This window comes from Limulus polyphemus, unplaced genomic scaffold, assembly GCF_000517525.1.
Source record: "Limulus polyphemus unplaced genomic scaffold, Limulus_polyphemus-2.1.2 Scaffold1796, whole genome shotgun sequence".
NCBI lineage: Eukaryota > Metazoa > Arthropoda > Merostomata > Xiphosura > Limulidae > Limulus > Limulus polyphemus.
In genome coordinates this window covers 44348-62490 of record NW_013667406.1, presented here as the reverse complement: position 1 = coordinate 62490, position 18143 = coordinate 44348, and the positions used below count along the sequence as shown (strand labels likewise).

Below are 18143 nucleotides of genomic sequence, written 5' to 3'. Positions count from 1 at the left end.
CCACACATTTTTACTTTCATGAAATTAATTTATCTTACTTTTTTTTTCTGTTTTTTGGAGATTTAAGATTTATTTTATTTTTTCTATTCTCTTCTTTTTCAATTTTGGGAGTTATGCACTCACAGTTTGGGGTGATCATGAATGGGACTGCTCTTACTGTGGTTAGCGGAATTACCAACCACGTCCAATGATTTTCTACCTATGAAGTGACGGCTCTGGTCCGCAAGGAGTTGACCAATTTCATACAATAATCAAAAAAACACTGATGATTGTTCTCACAATCTTTTCAGTGATCTTTTAGTTTTGGATTTGGATAGCCTTTTTCCCCCTCCTGAATATGCCTTTTAGTTATGTGTCATTTCGGGGGTCTTGCCCAGACCTTTTTCCCCTTTGGTGGATTTGTTATTCAGGAATATTATGTACTGTACTTATCTCCCATTTCCTATGTTCAACGCCTGCAATTCTCGGAGACAAGCCTTTGGGTCATTATTTAGTGTTTCTTCCTCCCCTGGATATTGGGATTCATACGAGACATTTGGGGGGATATTTGCATTCAGTAGTCCGTATGCCTTGACCACTATGTACTGTGGACGATCATGCTTTTGATTATAATCATTCAACTTCCCTTATTTGGACTCTAAGCATTTAGTGTCACTTCTCACATAGTGGAGATCAGACCTTGAAAATTTAGTTACAATTGCCCATACTTGTCTTACTTAGACCATCCTTCTAAGGTGGGGGTTGGTGGAGCCAGGTTCTTTCAATTTGCTTACTTTTGGAGGTCCATGGGTTCTGAAAGTCCTATCAGTATGCCTGGTCCTCTAATTCCATTCATCTTCCCTGTTGTCTCATAGTACAGTGACCTTCCCTCCTTTTCTCATCTTTATAACTGTTCTAATCCCACCCACCCCATTTTTTGGGTCAGGTCAGTCTGACAGTATATGACACATACTGCTCCTTTCCATGGTTTGTTTGTTTCTTCAGTGAAATACTCACCTCTTCCATGACCTTTTTCCCATTACCCTTCTAGGTTGAATTTGTCTAGCATTTTCTTTCCTTTCTCCTGATGATTGTCACCCTTTTCATGTTTTCTTCTAATCAGGTCTGTCATCTTACCATGTCCCTTGGGCGGACATCACCAATGCTGTAACTGTTTGTCTGTGGTGGAAAGTACTCTGTTCTTTTTCTTTGTAGGGCCCTTTATTGCATATTTGTATCTCACTGTATGGTGAGTGTTGTTTGACCAAGTATACATAGTCTTGAATCTACACGGTATGACCTGTGAACATGCTAGATGACTGATGTTGAGACTCTACCTACCACGGTCCTGATGTACCATTCCAGAAGCTGCCAGGTATTGGTTGATTGACTCTGTCAGTGTGTTCTCATTGTTTTCAAAATACAATGTTGTAACACATATCCAGATCATCTTACACTCACTGTTGAAATGGGGTGTTCCTTGTAGGTATACCTTGCAGTCTTTTGCTTCATAACTATGTTTGCCCCGAACTGTACGCTCATAGGCTAAATGAGTAAAGCAGACAAGGATTGCTGCCCATATATGATGATCCTTGGCATTTGAAGCTCTTTCTATCACAGACTTGATGTACAATTCCAGATGCCGCCAAGTATTGCATGATGCACTTTGTCAATGTGATCGTTCTGCTTTTCAAAATAGGTGCTGCAGTTCTTTGGACTCTCCAATGTACTTTCCCTTCTTCTAGTGGAGTATGGGAGCCCTTGCCACTGATCAATTCCTAGCCACAGAAGTGGTGGATCATGGAGGCCTGTCCTTCAGAGTGTGCACAATGCCACTCAGTTTAAGAGTAGGGCAGTAGCATTCTACAGGTGGCAATGGTGTGACTTCCTTCCTACCATGAACCTGGTGTGGAATTCCAGATGCTGCCAGGTGTTGGATATATATATATATATATATATATATAGTAGTTTGTCCCTCTGACTGAGACACCCTCTTTCCTACCTTCAGTTCTCCTGGACTGGGTGTTGGTTGGAGATTGTCCAGCCACATAAGTTCTCACATGTGTTTGGCTGGTACCCTCCTCCTACCAAAGACTGGATGATAAATTACCAATGATGTCAGGTATTCGACTGGACATGCAAACCCAAATTTGTGGTTCCTCTTTCTAGATCCACTGAATGTCTGTTCCCAGCAGATCTGGTGTTGGTTGTAACTGGACAAGACAAATGACTTCTCACATATGTAAGGCTGGGTACTCTCTTCCTACCATAGACTGGACAAAAAAATTCCCATTGCTGTCAGCTTTTAGACTGGAGATGAACACTCACCTGGGCTCTCCTTCCTACCATCTGGTGTTGGAGGTGCACACATGCAGAAATGGGTTCTTGGTACAAGAGGCCCTCTTCCATGCTGGTACCTGTTTTTGAGGTGAAAGGTAGAGGACTATCTTTTTACCACTGACATGATGTACAATCCGGATTCAGCCAGGTGATGGTTGAGGTCGAACTCCCATGTATGATATGTTGTGCCCTAGCCACTCTACACCACCTCATGGGCTTCCTTTGGGTGTTTCTTGAAGGGGATCATCGTCTCACTGGCCCTTCACCAGTTCAGTGTTGGATTTCAGCTTTTTGTGAGTGGAGGTAAGATATTGTGTCAGGAATTAACATTTTCCTAAACTGAAAATGTACCTCCGATAGATACTTACCTCCTCTTGCATTTCCCACCCATCCTCCCCATTTCCAGTGTGAGTTGCTTTGGTTAGTGATGACCAATCTTGAAGTGATTAACATATGCATGATTAGAGAGGGTACTAGTTATGATAAGGGTAGTGTCACACTCCTGTTGGTGGATGGTTGCTGCATGATCATTTGCATGTTAGTGTGTTGTAATAAGTGGAAGTAGCAAGGGTAGTGATGAATGAAAATTTGCACAGATAAAGAGCTGTATAAGTCAAGAAAGCTTTTTTTATGAAAAGAGGTAAGTATCTTTTGGAAATATGTTTTCAGTTTAGGAAAATCTTAACTTTCATGTTTGTATCAGTGTTGCTTTTATACCCTGTATGACCAGCTTTTATGAATAGACCTATCTGAGTGTGGGGTCTGCAAGATTGTCCTTGGTTTGTGGAGACCCATCAGAAAAGAAAAAGAAAAAAAAAGGTTTAGAACCACTAGCTTTTAATAATTTATATTATGAGTTTTGGGTCTGCTTGTTTCATTATATAGATAGCTTTTGACATTTAACACTTCTAATGGTGACAAAATCCAGATAAACTCATATTTTAATAGCTAGGCAAACAGTGATTTATAAGCATAAATAAGAGTTTTATTGATGGTGGAACATACCACATGTTTCAACAAAACATTGGTCTGTCTTCTTCAGGTATGATCTGTAATAAGCAATACAGGCTTATATATAATTACAAAGACACAAGGGTTAAATGTTATGGAAATTATCTCAGCAGGTGATGGTATATAAGTAAAAGACAAGTCTGATCAAGTGTTTGAGCAGTGAATGAACATTGCCAAGTACGGCTAATGTTGGTAGGGCCATTAACACGGTTTAGTGTGAGTTCATTTGTTTTAATGATTTCTGTATTTTCTAAACAGTCTCTTCATTTTTAGTTTTGGGTTGGTGTAGGAATGTTTGCCTACCTATATATTAGTATAACATGCTTCCTTACTCAACTAAGCCCATATTTTTTTAAAACATTAGACTATCATAATTACTTTTAACATATATAAAACCCAATATATATTAGGATAGGCCTGTTTTTTTGTTGTTTTTTTTTGCATGGACAAAAAACTTCCAAGTACAGTTGTTCAAAGTTTATTTAGAGTTGTGAAAAGTGACAAACAAATTTTAACTATCTTTCATGTACATTACTTGAATACAGCTTAGATGTACTGAAATACTATTGATAAGCAGTCTTCAATTTCTTAAGAGGGAATAATAACTTAACTTGGTTGATTAAATAAATCTCACTGCTTTCCATATATTTAATAACAAAGGAGATTATTCAAGTTCTCAACATATCTAGCAGGCAAATCTTGAGTTTCTTATTAGAAAAATGATTAATTTATCATTTACCTACAATACTTCACTGTCATGCTAGAATTTAGTAACTTTTTGTTTATATGTTTCATAGATATATCAGTGGATGTACCAGACATTCTTGACTTGTCATTCCTACGAGGAAAAGGATTGCAGGAAGGAGAGGAAGAACTACCGGACCCTAAACCTGATGAACCAGGTTTGCTGGGCTTCTCATATTTTATTGAATGAGAATTTCTTTTATATATTTGTTTCTTGTGGATTCAGATTTATATAAGAAAGATAATTGTCTGCAAGAATAGTCAGTTCATGCAATCAGTGATTCCAATGAACAGTAACAAATGCAAGTGAGTTTCAGTTATGCAGAGATAACAAACTTGACTTTCTGGGCAGATTGTTAATGTCAATTCTCAAAGTTTTAAAATATCTTTCAGTCTAGCACAGTCTTATGGTTAAAGAATTTGACTTGTCATGAGTTCAACTCCCAGTACTGAACATGCTTGTCCTTTCAGCCGTGTAGGCATTAAAATGTGATAGTCAAACCCACTATTCTTTGGTAGTGGGTGATGTTGACTCACTGCCTTCCCTGTAGTCTATCACTTCAAAATTAGGAACATCTAATGTCAGTAGCCCTCAAGTAGTTCTGTACAAAATTCAATAAAAATAACAACCAATAACACATCTTTAGATAAATTACAGTAATTAGGAAACAAATCTTAAGGACTATGCTCAAATAATTTAATAAACAGGGACATAAATGTTTCAGCTACTCCAGAAACCCAGAAGTTTTTGGTATATTCACTTAATTTTGTAGAAGTAGTAAGATTTTTCTGGGATGATCTTAAAAGTTTACATTTTGCACCTTGGTTTTATGCCAAAACTTGCCATTTTTAGTTTCTTGACTCTCTCTCTCTCAGTATGAGCTCAGTTGAATTGACCTTTATAGCTTCCATACTATAATTTCTTACATTTTTTTTTGTATTTTTGCAAAATTTTGCAGGCCTTTAGTAATTATTAAGAGTCATTTACAGATAAAAAATCAGAATTTTTAATGAAGTATTTTTACTAAATATTTCTCCATGAATATATAAAGTCAAATTGTTGACTACTTAGAGTGCAATATGATGTTCGTGTTAAGAAAAATACTTCATTTGTCTAATCTGTAAAACCCTCCTAAATATATTTCATATCTTTGTTTTTTGGTAAAACTATATTTTATCTTTTATTTTCTCTACCCTAAATCTGTATGAGGTTCGTCAATTTGACTGCCCTCGTAACCACCAAAAAATAATTTGAAATATATCTAAATTACCCTTATTTTATTTCTAGAATGTCTTCAACTTGTAACATGAAACTACATTTGTTTATCATAAATAGCTTCAAACTCATAACAGTATATATATATTTATACTTAAATTTTATTATTTTTTGAACTTTCAACCATGTCTAACTAATATTCCACTACATAAGTTGTAAATCATTTAGCGAACATGTAGCTCACATAACTTTATTGAATTACATAAAACACAGGCTACTCACGAGTTGCTCCTGAGCATACCTCATGAAAATTTTTTGTTATTGTTATTATTCTTTATTTTACCTAATCTAATGTAAAAAGTTTCTAATTTTTACACATTAATTAGTTTTATAATAATAAGTAAAGAATACACATGAAAAACAAGAAATATAGTACTTACCTAGGTCTTTATTTTATTTTTTCTGTTGACTTTCGATGAAACTTAACCCTACTTTTTTATACTAATGGTACTACTGCACTAAATAATTTTTATTTAATTAAATGGTGCACCAAAGAACACAGAATAATAACATGCAAAAAGCAGACAATGCCCCATAACTATCACAATTTTTCTGCCTTTCTAACTATGTGATAAGAGCTGTTAAAAATTCAACTAAGCTTGTTGTGTTTCCCATGGGAATAAAGTTTTGGTTAGAAGTGAAATAGAAGACTCTTTATACAAAAAACAATATAGTGCAACACATCATTTGATAAAGTAAAACCTTGGCTTTCTTATTGGTTTTAAATAATAGGATTAAACATCAGAGAGAACTATTGGCAATTTATGGAAGAGAGGATGTGATAGGTGGGCACAGCAAGAGGGGTCTGATTTTCTTGTCTAGGGCTCTCTAACCAAATAAGATTGAAGGCTGTAAAATGTATGCTTTTTCTGAGCAATGACAACATTCTCGGAGGGATGATAAGTGAATTACAGAAAAGGGGGATACCTGTAGAGCAAATGTCACAATTCTCATATGAGATGAAATTGAGGATTTTTTGTAATGTTGCATTATAAAATTAAGAACTTAAAACTAATATTAAAATTTGGATTATTAGCTACATTTTTATGCCAAGCTTATTCATATACCATGATAATAAAGTACTTTAATTAAATTTTGAATGTAACTCACTAAACCTTCATGACACGTGCAGAAAAAGATGCCTGTAGCAAAAGTGTTAAGAAACCTGACTGCCAATATATAAATGCTGATGTATATAGAGTGCCAAAGTAGAGAATATTTGTTGCTTGTTGGTCACGTGACAATACACCCAAAGTTTTAAGCAGCATTTTAAAAAGTTTCTTTTGAAATAAAGAACTTAAAACTTATATGACATAAAACTTCAAATCATAACATACATTATAATGGTAATTTCATTCACATACATGGATAGCAAAGGTGTTTAATTAAGTTTTGAATGTAACACAGTGACTTGCACAGAAAAGTGTTTAAAGCGGTAGCTGTTGTGAAAGAGTTAATCAGGTCGTCAGTTGATGCATGTTCTGTTTTTACTGTTTATTTGAGACGTGAGTGATTTTGCTAGTTTTCTTCTCCTTTGGTGGAGGTTTGTTCTTCTCTTCATACTGCTTCCAGTTCTCTCAGTGGTTCTGTGGTACATTTCTCAACATGTACACTTCACATATGGTGGATATACTTGTGGTAGGCTTGGCTCAGATGCCATTTGTGTGGCTTTGTCCTTATTCACAAACAGGAGATTTATGTATTTCATGTCATCAATGCTTGGACTTCGATAAGTTAGATATTGTGCATCCATTGTACTCTAAGTTAATTTAGATGAATTGTAAGTTAGATATTGTTTTCTTTTTGTAGCTAATTTCGTATGTTTGTTATAATTACGTACTTTGCGGACTTCTTGGCAGTGTAAGACTTAAATTTCCTTTTTTTTTGGCTAGATTGCTGACATGTTCATAGGGCTGAGCCTTTCTTCAGCTCCTTGTCCTATGTTCTTTATACTAGAAACCAAATTTTCTTCTTTTCCTATGTTCTTTATACCTGAAACCAAATTTTTTCCTTTTCCTATGTTCTTTATACTTGAAACCCAGTTTTATCTTATATCTATGTTCTTTATACTAGAAACCCAATTTTCTCTTATATCTATGTTCTTTATACTAGAAACTAAATTTTCTCCTTTTCCTATGTTCTTTATATTAGAAACCAGATTTTCTCCTTTTCCTATGTTTTTTATACTTGAAACCAAATTTTCTCCTTTTCCTATGTTCTTTATATTAGAAAGTGAATTTTCTGTTATACCTATGTTCTTTATACTAGAACCCCCCAGTGGCACAGCGGTATGTCTGCAGACTTACAATGCTAGAATTCGGGTTTTGATACCCATGGTGGGCAGAGCACAGATAGCCCATTGTGTAGCTTTGTGCTTAATTACAAACAAACAAACTTTATACTAGAAACTAGATTTTCTCATTTTCCTATGTTCTTTATTCTAGAAACTAAATTTTCTCCTTTTCCTATGTTCTTTATACTAGAAACCGTATTTTCTTCTTGTAATCTACAATTCGGGTTTGTCCCCACTGTGCCCACATCATCAATAGTTATTTATTGCTCAAAGTCAAGTATTCCAGTTCAGGACCCTGCCTTTTGTACTAACCTTGGCTCTTTCAATGTTTTGTTAGGTAGTACAAGCTCTTACCCAACATCTTCATTTGATGAGTCTTTGCACTCGTCTTTACATGGATGAATGGCTACTGCTTGCTTCTTTCTGTTCACAGTTCAGTGACCATACTCTTTTGCTTCTACAAGAAACATCACAGATAGAATTCCTGATGAAAGGGGAAGTCAATTCTTACCTCCATTTAATTCCTCATTCATTTGGGGATTTCCTTCATTCCTATCTCAGTTGGGCCCAGCCTTCTCCTCTTTGTCTTCGTGATGTGGAGCAAACAGTTGACAAGGCTCTCACCACACATTCTCTCACAGCTAAAGACATTCTACCTGTTTAGAGGATGTAGACTTTCTTGGAAGCTCTCATTCCCATGGGTAGGGCTCTTATGTGTTCCCTTCAGTGGACATTCCTAGATTGGTGGAACTTCTTCACGAATCAATTTGACCACCCTTTTATTCCTCTTTCCTGGCTCGGATCCAACCTGACCAGGTGGTTAGACAGAGACTAGACCACAGCAGGGCTGCCACTTCCTCTGCCTCATCTGGATTTACATCTGTTTGTGGACTCCTCTTCAGAGGGTTGGAGTACTTATTTTGACTCCCAGGATCAAGGGGTCTTCTCCCCATATCACCATACTTGAGCTTATGGTGGTTTGTTGCACTTTGTCCCACTTTGTTCCTCTCCTGCTGAGTAGGGTGGTTATGGTACACTCTGATAACTCCACAGTGGTCACTTTTATCACCAAGCAAGGTTGTACCAATTTCAGGTCTCTGTGCTTTCAAATTCCAGATCTCCTTGAATCTGGTTGCAGATCAATTATCTTGTTCCAACAAGATTCTCCCCATGGAGTGTTCCCTCAATCCACAGATCTTTCGGTGGATGTATTCCCAGTTGGGGACACCTCATATGTGCCTTTGCCACCCACTGGTATATCATACTTCCTTCCTTTTGGGCTCCCATTCCACACCTGCTACCTCTGGAGTGGATTCATTCAGTCAAGATTGGAGAGGTTTTCACATCTATGCTTACCCTCCTATCCAACTCCTCTCCAAAGTTATATCCTTAATCCAAACCACTCTGTGTCTAGTCCTACTGATGGCTTCATATTGGGCAGTGCAAACATGGTTCCCACTGCTCCAACCTTTACTTGTACAACCTCTTCTACCCTTTCCTTTGTTTGTTGTCTCTACTCCATGAACCTCCTTTGGACATTGTTCATCCAGACATCACCACACATTTTCACACATGGTTTTTGTCAAGTTCATTGCTTCAACCCAGGAACTGACTCCACATGTTGCACCTTTCCTTCCCACCCTTCTATTCCTCATCCTTCCCAATTCTTTGCCTGGTTGTTTGACAAAGACTTGTCCATTTCAACTGTGTCTAGCTGTCGGGCAGTCTTGTTAAACACCTTCTATTTCTCTTAGTTTCATAAGGATTTGTCTTCCCCTGTCATTTCCCTCCTTTTCCACTCCTTTCAAGTTGTGTGTCCTCCACATTCCTTTGATTTACCTGATTGAGGTCTCATTGTGGTTCTTTATGCCCTTTCCCATTCTCCCTTTGAACCTTTGTCTATGTATTCTATATACCATCTCTCCCTCAAGACCTATTTCTTTCTCCTCCTTGCTTGCAGACATCATCGATCAGATATTTATACCATTAATGTTAACCACATCCTCTGCTATTCCTCTTATGTCATCCTATATTCAAACCAGTCCTTCCTCCCTACAACCTATGCTGCCCATGAAGATGGTTTAGCTCCTTACAGTTTTATTCCCTGGAACCCCTCTCATGCTTACTGATTCTGCTCATCAACTCATTAGGCTGGTGTATTCAGACTTATCTATGGAAGGTTGCCCTCTCCACAACATTTCTTCTCATCTAATTTGTCATCTCACCATGTCTTTGGCTGCTTGACGTTGCTATCCATTGGAGAAGATAGTTCAGGCCAGAATGTGGATTACTCCAAATACTCTTGTCGCTCATCTGCTCATTATCTGCACATTCTGGCTGTATCTTCCTCAGGTGGATATCATCTCCCTCCCATGGCAATTCTACACACATCCATTTGTCTTTGACTGGGGTAAGTATTATCACTTCCTCTCATTTATGTTTTATTTTCAGGGACCCTCTTTTTTTTTACCACTGATAATGGGCTCCCATTCTGTAGCAGGTGATGTTTGGTCAGGTATGTTTTGCCTCAAATTCACACTATTTACTAATTGCACTATAATGCTCATTGTAGATGTGGGGTGTTTCACAAAACCACTATTGGCATACCCAGTAGTATATACATGTTTCTAGATAACACTAAGTTTCACTCAATGATGGACCATCACTCATGGACTTCCTGAGTAAAGCAGAAGGGGATTTCTGCCCATCCCTGCCAACCCTTTGATTGAATAAATCAGGGTCAGTCTGCTTTTCAAAATAAGGACTCACAGACACCCATTGCACTTTCTCTTGTGTGATGTTCCTCCGGACTCCCCACCATTTTTACTTCCTCTTTTTTTCTTCCATTAGAGCAGAGGAGACATTACCACTTCCTATTCTCTAGGGTGGTGAAGAGGGAAAAGCTTGTTTCTGTTCTTTCAATTTCAATGTATGCTTTTTCCCATGTGGACAGCTGTCTGTTGGTTAGGGATGACACTGCCCTGTTCCTATGTTTTGGGGGACTTTGCCTCGTAATACCAGCAACGGGACATACGTACACTCATAATTTCAGATGCAGGATGTGTCTTCCCTGCATTTATGGTTGGGTGAGTTAAGATTTCTGCTTTTATTACTGGTTACAGATATTGCCCTGTTCCTATGGTTGAGTGGAGGCAATGCCATGACTCTGTAATGCTGAGTTCAGAGTGTTGTACTTCTTGCTGCTACAGTGGTTTTGGGGGTTTCTTTAGTTTTGGCTGACTGCTAACTTCCTATTTATAATTTTGGTTGCTTGATGTATGACACTCTGTTTACTTACAATTGGGGTTGATGAGTATATGTAACATGATCAACATGCCCTAGTCACTATATTTATGTTACGCTATATTTGTTTTTATTCTCAACCTCCTAATGTTGAGAACAAGTTATGGAACCTCATCTGTCCAGTTGAGGTTGGGTGTCTACACAGTTCATTCAGTTGATATTTTACTACGGATTGTACATCTCTGAACAAATTGCACTTGTGCTCATCCCTTTTTTCTGCCCATATCAGATTCATTTCTTGTTTCAAGGGTGAAGAGTATATCTGTTCCAGATGTAGTGCAGTACCCCACATATGTGCTTTGGTTTAATCTTGTAGCACACCAGTTCATTCTGGACAGTCGCTTTTCACTTGGTTTCAGTGTTTAACATTTTCTTCTAGAGGGAGCTAGTTGCAGCAACATAGGTGGCACAATACAGTTTGTGGAGATTAATCACATGCTATGTACATGCTGAATAGTGGCACAAAATTGGTGGGGTATATAGATTGATGCACTGAGCATTATAATATTTTCAACAAAGCTTAGAGAGCAGAAAGAAGATCGAGAAAGCTTTGTCTGAGAGGAGGTAAATACTTATTGAAAATACATTTTCAATGTAAGAAAATGTTAACTTTCATAAAGAGAAGTTATGGCAAGGTAATATTCATTATTATCTGTTTGCTCAGAAAATGTTAATTGCTGAATAACTCCCTCATCTAATTGTGTTTATTAGAAATTACTACACATGGACTAATAACAATCTAACAGTAAGTCATTAATATATGTACACTAACAGGACATCCTGTTTAATTATGACTAGTTCTAGCTCAGTAAGAAGCACTGAAAAAAGAGAAACTTAAGTTTGGTTGTTATTACAATGAGCAACAAAAAATTGTCTCTGCTACTAGAAAAAATTTGACTGTTTCTGAGTAATGTGATGATACTGATTCTAAAAATCATGTTGAAAATTGCTGATCACCTTTAGTTTTAGACTTATGATAGATTTATTCAAAATATTCTAATGTATCTTGAAAATAACTAATTATTCATTGAAAATTGCATTTAAGAGTGTTCATAAACAATACATAATAGTAGTACCAGTTTAAAAAAGCAATGAGTACAATAAGATTATATATTGAAAATACACTCAGGCTATGTTCAAAACTTTCATCGTGGTATTATATCATGTTATAAAATAGCTGCTTGACTTGTTGCACCTTTTGTGTATGTTCTCAGTTTCACACTGTAAGAACCAACAGTAACCTCCCATCATTACAGCATTCCATTGTTCCATTGTAGAAATAACTTTGTGGAAGCACTCACCATACTCATCACTCATTACACTTCTTCCTCTCTCATTTAGATCATATGGAAAGAAATTTAAATGAGAGAGGAAGAAGTGCGTCTTTATTGAATTTCTAGACCACATTTTCCTGTAGTTCTCAGGTATATCATCACAGCATGTTTTGTTTTGTTTTTCTCTGGGATTTCCTAAGAAAGTTTTGGCAACCAGTTTGAATGATTTCCAGCAGCAAGTTCTTTCTGATTAAGTACTGTTTTAAAACCATCATCCACCTACACTTCCTGAACCTGTGGCCCAACTAAGATACCTCCTTTCATTTTTGCTTCAATTAGTTTTGAAAATTTGTCAAACGTATATTTGAAACCATTACCGTCTTTGTTCATGGCATTTATAAAATTCTTCAGGAGTCCCAGTTTAGTATGAAGTGGAGACAGAAACACATTTTGAGGATTCACTAAAGGTTGATACTCAATATTCTGTTTCTGGATTAACGAGATTCCCACTGTACCTATCTACTATCTAGCGAAACCACAGCCAAGGGAACGGGCTTGGAGAAATCAGCGGGGAAAGAATACACCGCTGATTTCTCCAAGCTCGTTCACTTGGCTGTGGTTTCGCTAGATAGTAGATAGGGACAGTGGGAATCTCGTTAATCCATTCATGCGCGTCACTCACTTGTTGGCCATTCCTTCTGTTTGAAATAGTTTTTATCATCTCAGCTGTCTCAGAGACAAAAAGCAACATCATTAGATATATTCATTCTGCAGGCCTAGCAGGAGTACAGTAACTGTTAGATCACCACATATGTTCTACCTATGGTAATCATATTTGATGGCCTCAAGTATAATCTGCATGCTTTGATAAGTTTCTTTCATGTTCACAGCATGAGCAACAGGAATCGATGGCTTAGTATTTCCATTGTACAAAAGTTCAGCTTTCAGACTAATTGTAAATGAGTCTATAAAAAGTCTCCATTCTTGAGGATGATGTTCAGTACGTAATATTTCTATTAGTGCATCAACATTTGTTCAGAAACACAAAGTATCTTGTATGCTGTAGTGAGAAGCAAGGCTTTGATGGTGACTTCAGTAAATTGAAAATCTTGTTCCATTGCTGTAAACGAGAGCCAAGAAGTTCTCATGCTACTTTAATAGAGACAAGTCACAAATCAGATCATTTAGCTCTTCTTGTGTGATCAAATGAGGCAGCTTACATTGAGGTGCCACAGGAATAGAATTACTAGATGAAGAGGATGAAGATGATTCATTGTCTTCTTCGCAGAATAACTCTTCTGTTTCCTGATGAATGTAGCACTGAAAGACCATCCACACGAGATACTGGTTTTACAGCAGATGCAATATATGGATATTTAATGTAATGATTAGTTTTCCCTGAATATCTAGAAACATTAGTCATGTGTGTGAAATGAGGTGAAGTGGCCAACTGAGTGAGTGAGAGGCATCTGACTCTGTCCATTTTATGATCAGTTGAGGGACTTCTCAAATGTTCTAGCAAACTGAGCATGTAAGTGTTTTGTGAATCCCGGACAGAGCAGGTGAACTGGGAATGAAGCAAAAGTGGTGCAATTCACTACAAATGTATCATGGAAAAACTATGAACAATATATTTGGAATTGCAGACCAATACAATACAGTCAAGGTTTGAAGTTATCAAAAATGTATGCCTTTTTTTTTTAAACTGTTCAAGTAATCTTAATTTCACTAGCAGTGGACTCATGATGGGGAAACCAAAGTTTGATAATGAAGATGAAGACAATTAATAAAACATAAAATATTTTAGTTGCAAGGTTTGAACATTTCGGAATAACGTATTCCATCTTCATTGAAATCTGAAAACTGTGTTACAAAAATGATTATTGCTAAAATGATAATATAATAACATAATCATTAGTTTACATAGTTGTTAAGAAAATGGTAAATGGATGAATGAAACAATGTTTATGTGTATATATATATATATATATATATATATATATTACACAACAGCTGAGTTAAGTGTGAAGATTTAGAACAATTTTAAATCTAAAGAGTTTTGTAAGTCGTTAATGGTCGGGTGGTCTTTAGCTATGAGTAGACTTTCTTTAATGTAGAGTTCAAGATCTGACAATCTTGTGGTAATGATGGAGAAATTGTTATATAAAGTATTCTGACCTGTAGTTTCAGAATGTGAATGAATGGATGAGTAGATTGGTTTAACTAGTGGATGATTGGTTTTTCTAGATACTCCTAAATGTTCACAAACTAGTTTTTGAGTGGAATTTCGTTTTGCCAATATACGTGACCTTACAATCACTACACGTATATTTATACACAAGCCATGAACATAAAAGTTTAAGTACTTGATCATTGTACTGAAATAAGTGTTTAATGTGGAGGCTAGGTCTACATATTATTCAAAGCTGAATTTGAGGGTATAAGTTTTTTATTAGGAAAGAGAGTTGTTTTTTAATTGATAGAGATTGCTAACCTATAAAAGGAAGGGAGATAATGAGGGAAAATTTGGGGACAGTGTGTACATTGACTGGTGGTTGGAATTTGTTGTTTAGGAAATTGCGTGTAATCTTCGTTAGAAAATCAATTGGATAGCCATTATTTAACATGTTTATGTAGAAGGGTAATTTCTTCATGTAAAATAATTAGAACAAAGATTAAAAATTCTGTTTAACAATGATATAACCAGATTACCTTTGAAGAAGTTAGGGATAAAACTATTGAAATTGGTGTAGAGGCCAGTAAAAGTTATTTTATGATAAACATAGGTAGAAAAGTGTTTGTCTTCTTTGGTAATCTTGACAACTTCGAATGGTAAAGAATCATTTTCCTTGAGTTTGGATCTGAATTTGATATTGGGTGTTGGAAATTAAGGTAAGAAAGGAACTTGGAAACATGACTTGATTGTCAAAACAGCAAGAAAATGTCATCTATATACGTGTAGTGACTGTGAGGTCATGTACACTGGCAAAACGAAATGCACTTAAAAACTAGAGTCTGTGAACATTTAGGAATATCTAACAGAACCACCCATCCACTACTTAAACCCAGCCACTCATTCACATTCTGAAACCAAGGGTCACAATATTTCATTTAACAATTTCTCTATCATTACCACAGGATCATCAGACCCGGAACTCTATATAAAGAGAGTCTACTCATAGCTAAAAACTGCCCAACTCTTAATGATTCACAAAGCTCTTTAGATCGAAAACTGTTCTAAAATTTCACACTTAACTCAGCTGTTGTGTAATATATATATAAATATTGTTTCATTCATCCATTTACCACTTTTCTTAATAACTAAGTAAACTAATGATTATGTTATTATATATTATCATTTTAGCAATAATCATCTTTGTAACATGATTTTCAGATTTTGCTGAAGATGGAATAACTTATTCTGAAACTTTTAAACCTTGTAAATAAAATGATTTATGTTTTATCAATCATCTACATTATTAATCTTAATTTCACAGCATAAATCTATTGTACTGAGTTGATTACATGGTATTTTACATAATGCTGATAAAATATTGATGTGATGGACAAATTCTGATTACATTTTTTGAAATCAGCACCATCAAATTACCCCTAATCATTCTAGGCTTCAGTTTTCTCCGGTAGCAAATGTTTTGTTGTCCAGTGTTATGTGATACTTAACACTATGTGCTTGGGTCCGTCCATTGGACCAATGCCTGTATTGGAGAATTATTGTTCACTATAATTCTGAATTTATTATTTGTATCTTCAGAAAATCTGGTAAATTCCAGTAAATCTGAAAAGTTTGTTGTACACAAAAAAATCATATTTGTTTTAAAAAGTATATTTGCTAAAGATTTGTTTGTAAACTTACAAAGCTTTTATTGAGTCAGTCTTAATTTAAGGTTATTTTCATGCTAAGAATAAACACCCTTCTTTTTTTATTACAGTTTGCATAACCTCTAGAACCTCCTAAATGGATATCAAAAGTGTTTTTTCAATGAAATTTAAATTTTATCCATTATTTTCTTTGCACTGGCTGTAGTGAAATCAACAGTTTGTGGTAAAATGAAGAGTTGAAAATATGAAATGAATATAAATTACTCTGGGTAGATGGTTGTTACTCTGGTGATACTCTGGAAGTGGTTTCAACAAGAAACTGAGACTCTTCTACAGGTTGACTTATCTCTGTCAAAGTCTTTACTGAAACTATGCAGTTGGTCATTCTCCAGTTGATGTGCTTTTAAAGATGTTCATGATGGAGAATATCTTTGCTTGGAATACCTATTCTTCTAGATTCTGCTCTGTTGCCATCTAGGTCAGTTGTCTTTATTATCATGTGTGCCCATCTTTGTTATTATTTGAAGTTGAATTTCTGGTGGTGTAATTGCTGTACAGTGCATAGGGATTTCCTGGTCATAGACTATGAAGACACTTGAAACTGGTCCAGCCTCACATCTGTATATCCATATGAAGTCAGTTCGTACTATGCACTCTTCCCTGGTTTCAATTTACCATACATTAAGTTTTCTAGAGAAGTTTCCCATGGTGAGAGATACTTCCAACTTTCCTCTTTCTGGAACTTTATAACCATTTGCTGTTTGCATCAGTCCGTCATGCTTTACCTCTGGTAGCAATTTCCCACCTTTCTTTACCAAATAAGATCAAACAATTGTAACTGTAGAATCAATGTCGAGCAAGAAACTGCAAGACTTCCTATCAATCAACCTGTTGACTCATTTCTTTAAATAATACACTTCTTATTTCTATGGGACAGGAGGAGTAGTCTCACCCTCAAGATATCATTTCTTTGGTTTAACATAAAGATTGTGTTATCACATTCTTTGACATAATATTCATGTTTTTCACACTTACAGCATTTATCTTTTCTTGTCAATTAACCTATTCTTTGGCATATATAATTTGAATGTTTCTTTTCAACATCATAAGTTATTATAACAGGGATAGAAATTAGTGGTATTTTGCTAGCCTCAGGCTATTAAGTGTAATGTTGGTTAATAAAATTAGCATTTTGAGTTGTCTGATTAGTTAGTGAAAATTTTAGTACACCAAACTTTCCAACTATCAAAATTCCCTAATTGGCCATATATCTTGTTATCAAGCTTAACTAAACCTTCAAGCTTATTAGCTTTGTAAGGCTAATCTTGAGTAAAAATATGTTTTAAACATAATAAATGTTTATTTTTAAAAAAACCTCCTCTGGCATTTAAACTGATGTTCTGATGGATTCAAAGAAATTCTTATTAAAATTATTATCAGGTAAGTTATCTGTCGGTAAGACAGGTGTTCTTTTAGGCCTACATATTTAAACATTGTAATTATATAGAGACAAGCTATTAGATTTCTGACTCTGTCCTGCCTAGCTACCACAAAAATGGATTTTAACTTCAAGCGGTGTTATGAGGACTCCATCTTCTCATTCTTTCAGCCAGTTGGGTCAGTAGTTTTGTTTTGAATACAAAAACTCTTTCCCTTCAGGGCCATGAGAGGTAAGCTCTAGAACAGCCACCAGTATGGTCAACCACAGACTGCATTAGTGGGTATGCATAGCTGCATAACAATACTCATCTACTTGTACTGGGTATTTATTTTTATAAACAGGAAATATATTTAAAAAGTTAAAAAACATGACTAATGGTTCATTGACTATCATGTTTTATCACCAAATTGATTGTATATGAAATACAAAAAAACGGGAAATGTTTGAGTTTTACAAAAGCATATAGCTAGCAGTCACTTTTGTGCCTCGAGGCTAAAAAAAGGGGTTAAAAATACTTAAATGTTAATTCAGATCACTTTCAGTTTTGGTTGGTGGGTTTGTTTATAATATTTCATAAGTGTTTCAGTCACTTAGCAGATTTAGTACTTTGGCATTGTAATCATTAGAGTCAGTCAGAACAAC

At 35.7% G+C, this 18143-nt stretch overlaps 1 protein-coding gene across 2 annotated transcripts in view; it reads left to right on the top strand.

The window, feature by feature from the left end:
- LOC106464967 (ubiquitin carboxyl-terminal hydrolase 5-like) overlaps positions 1–18143 on the top strand; it is a 206504-nt gene that overhangs the window by 171191 nt on the left and 17170 nt on the right. For both annotated transcript variants that reach the window (XM_022392775.1, XM_013925142.2), the window contains exon 16: positions 4128–4232. In XM_022392775.1, coding sequence (XP_022248483.1) covers positions 4128–4232 — 105 coding nt within the window. The remainder of the gene's footprint in view (positions 1–4127; positions 4233–18143) is intronic.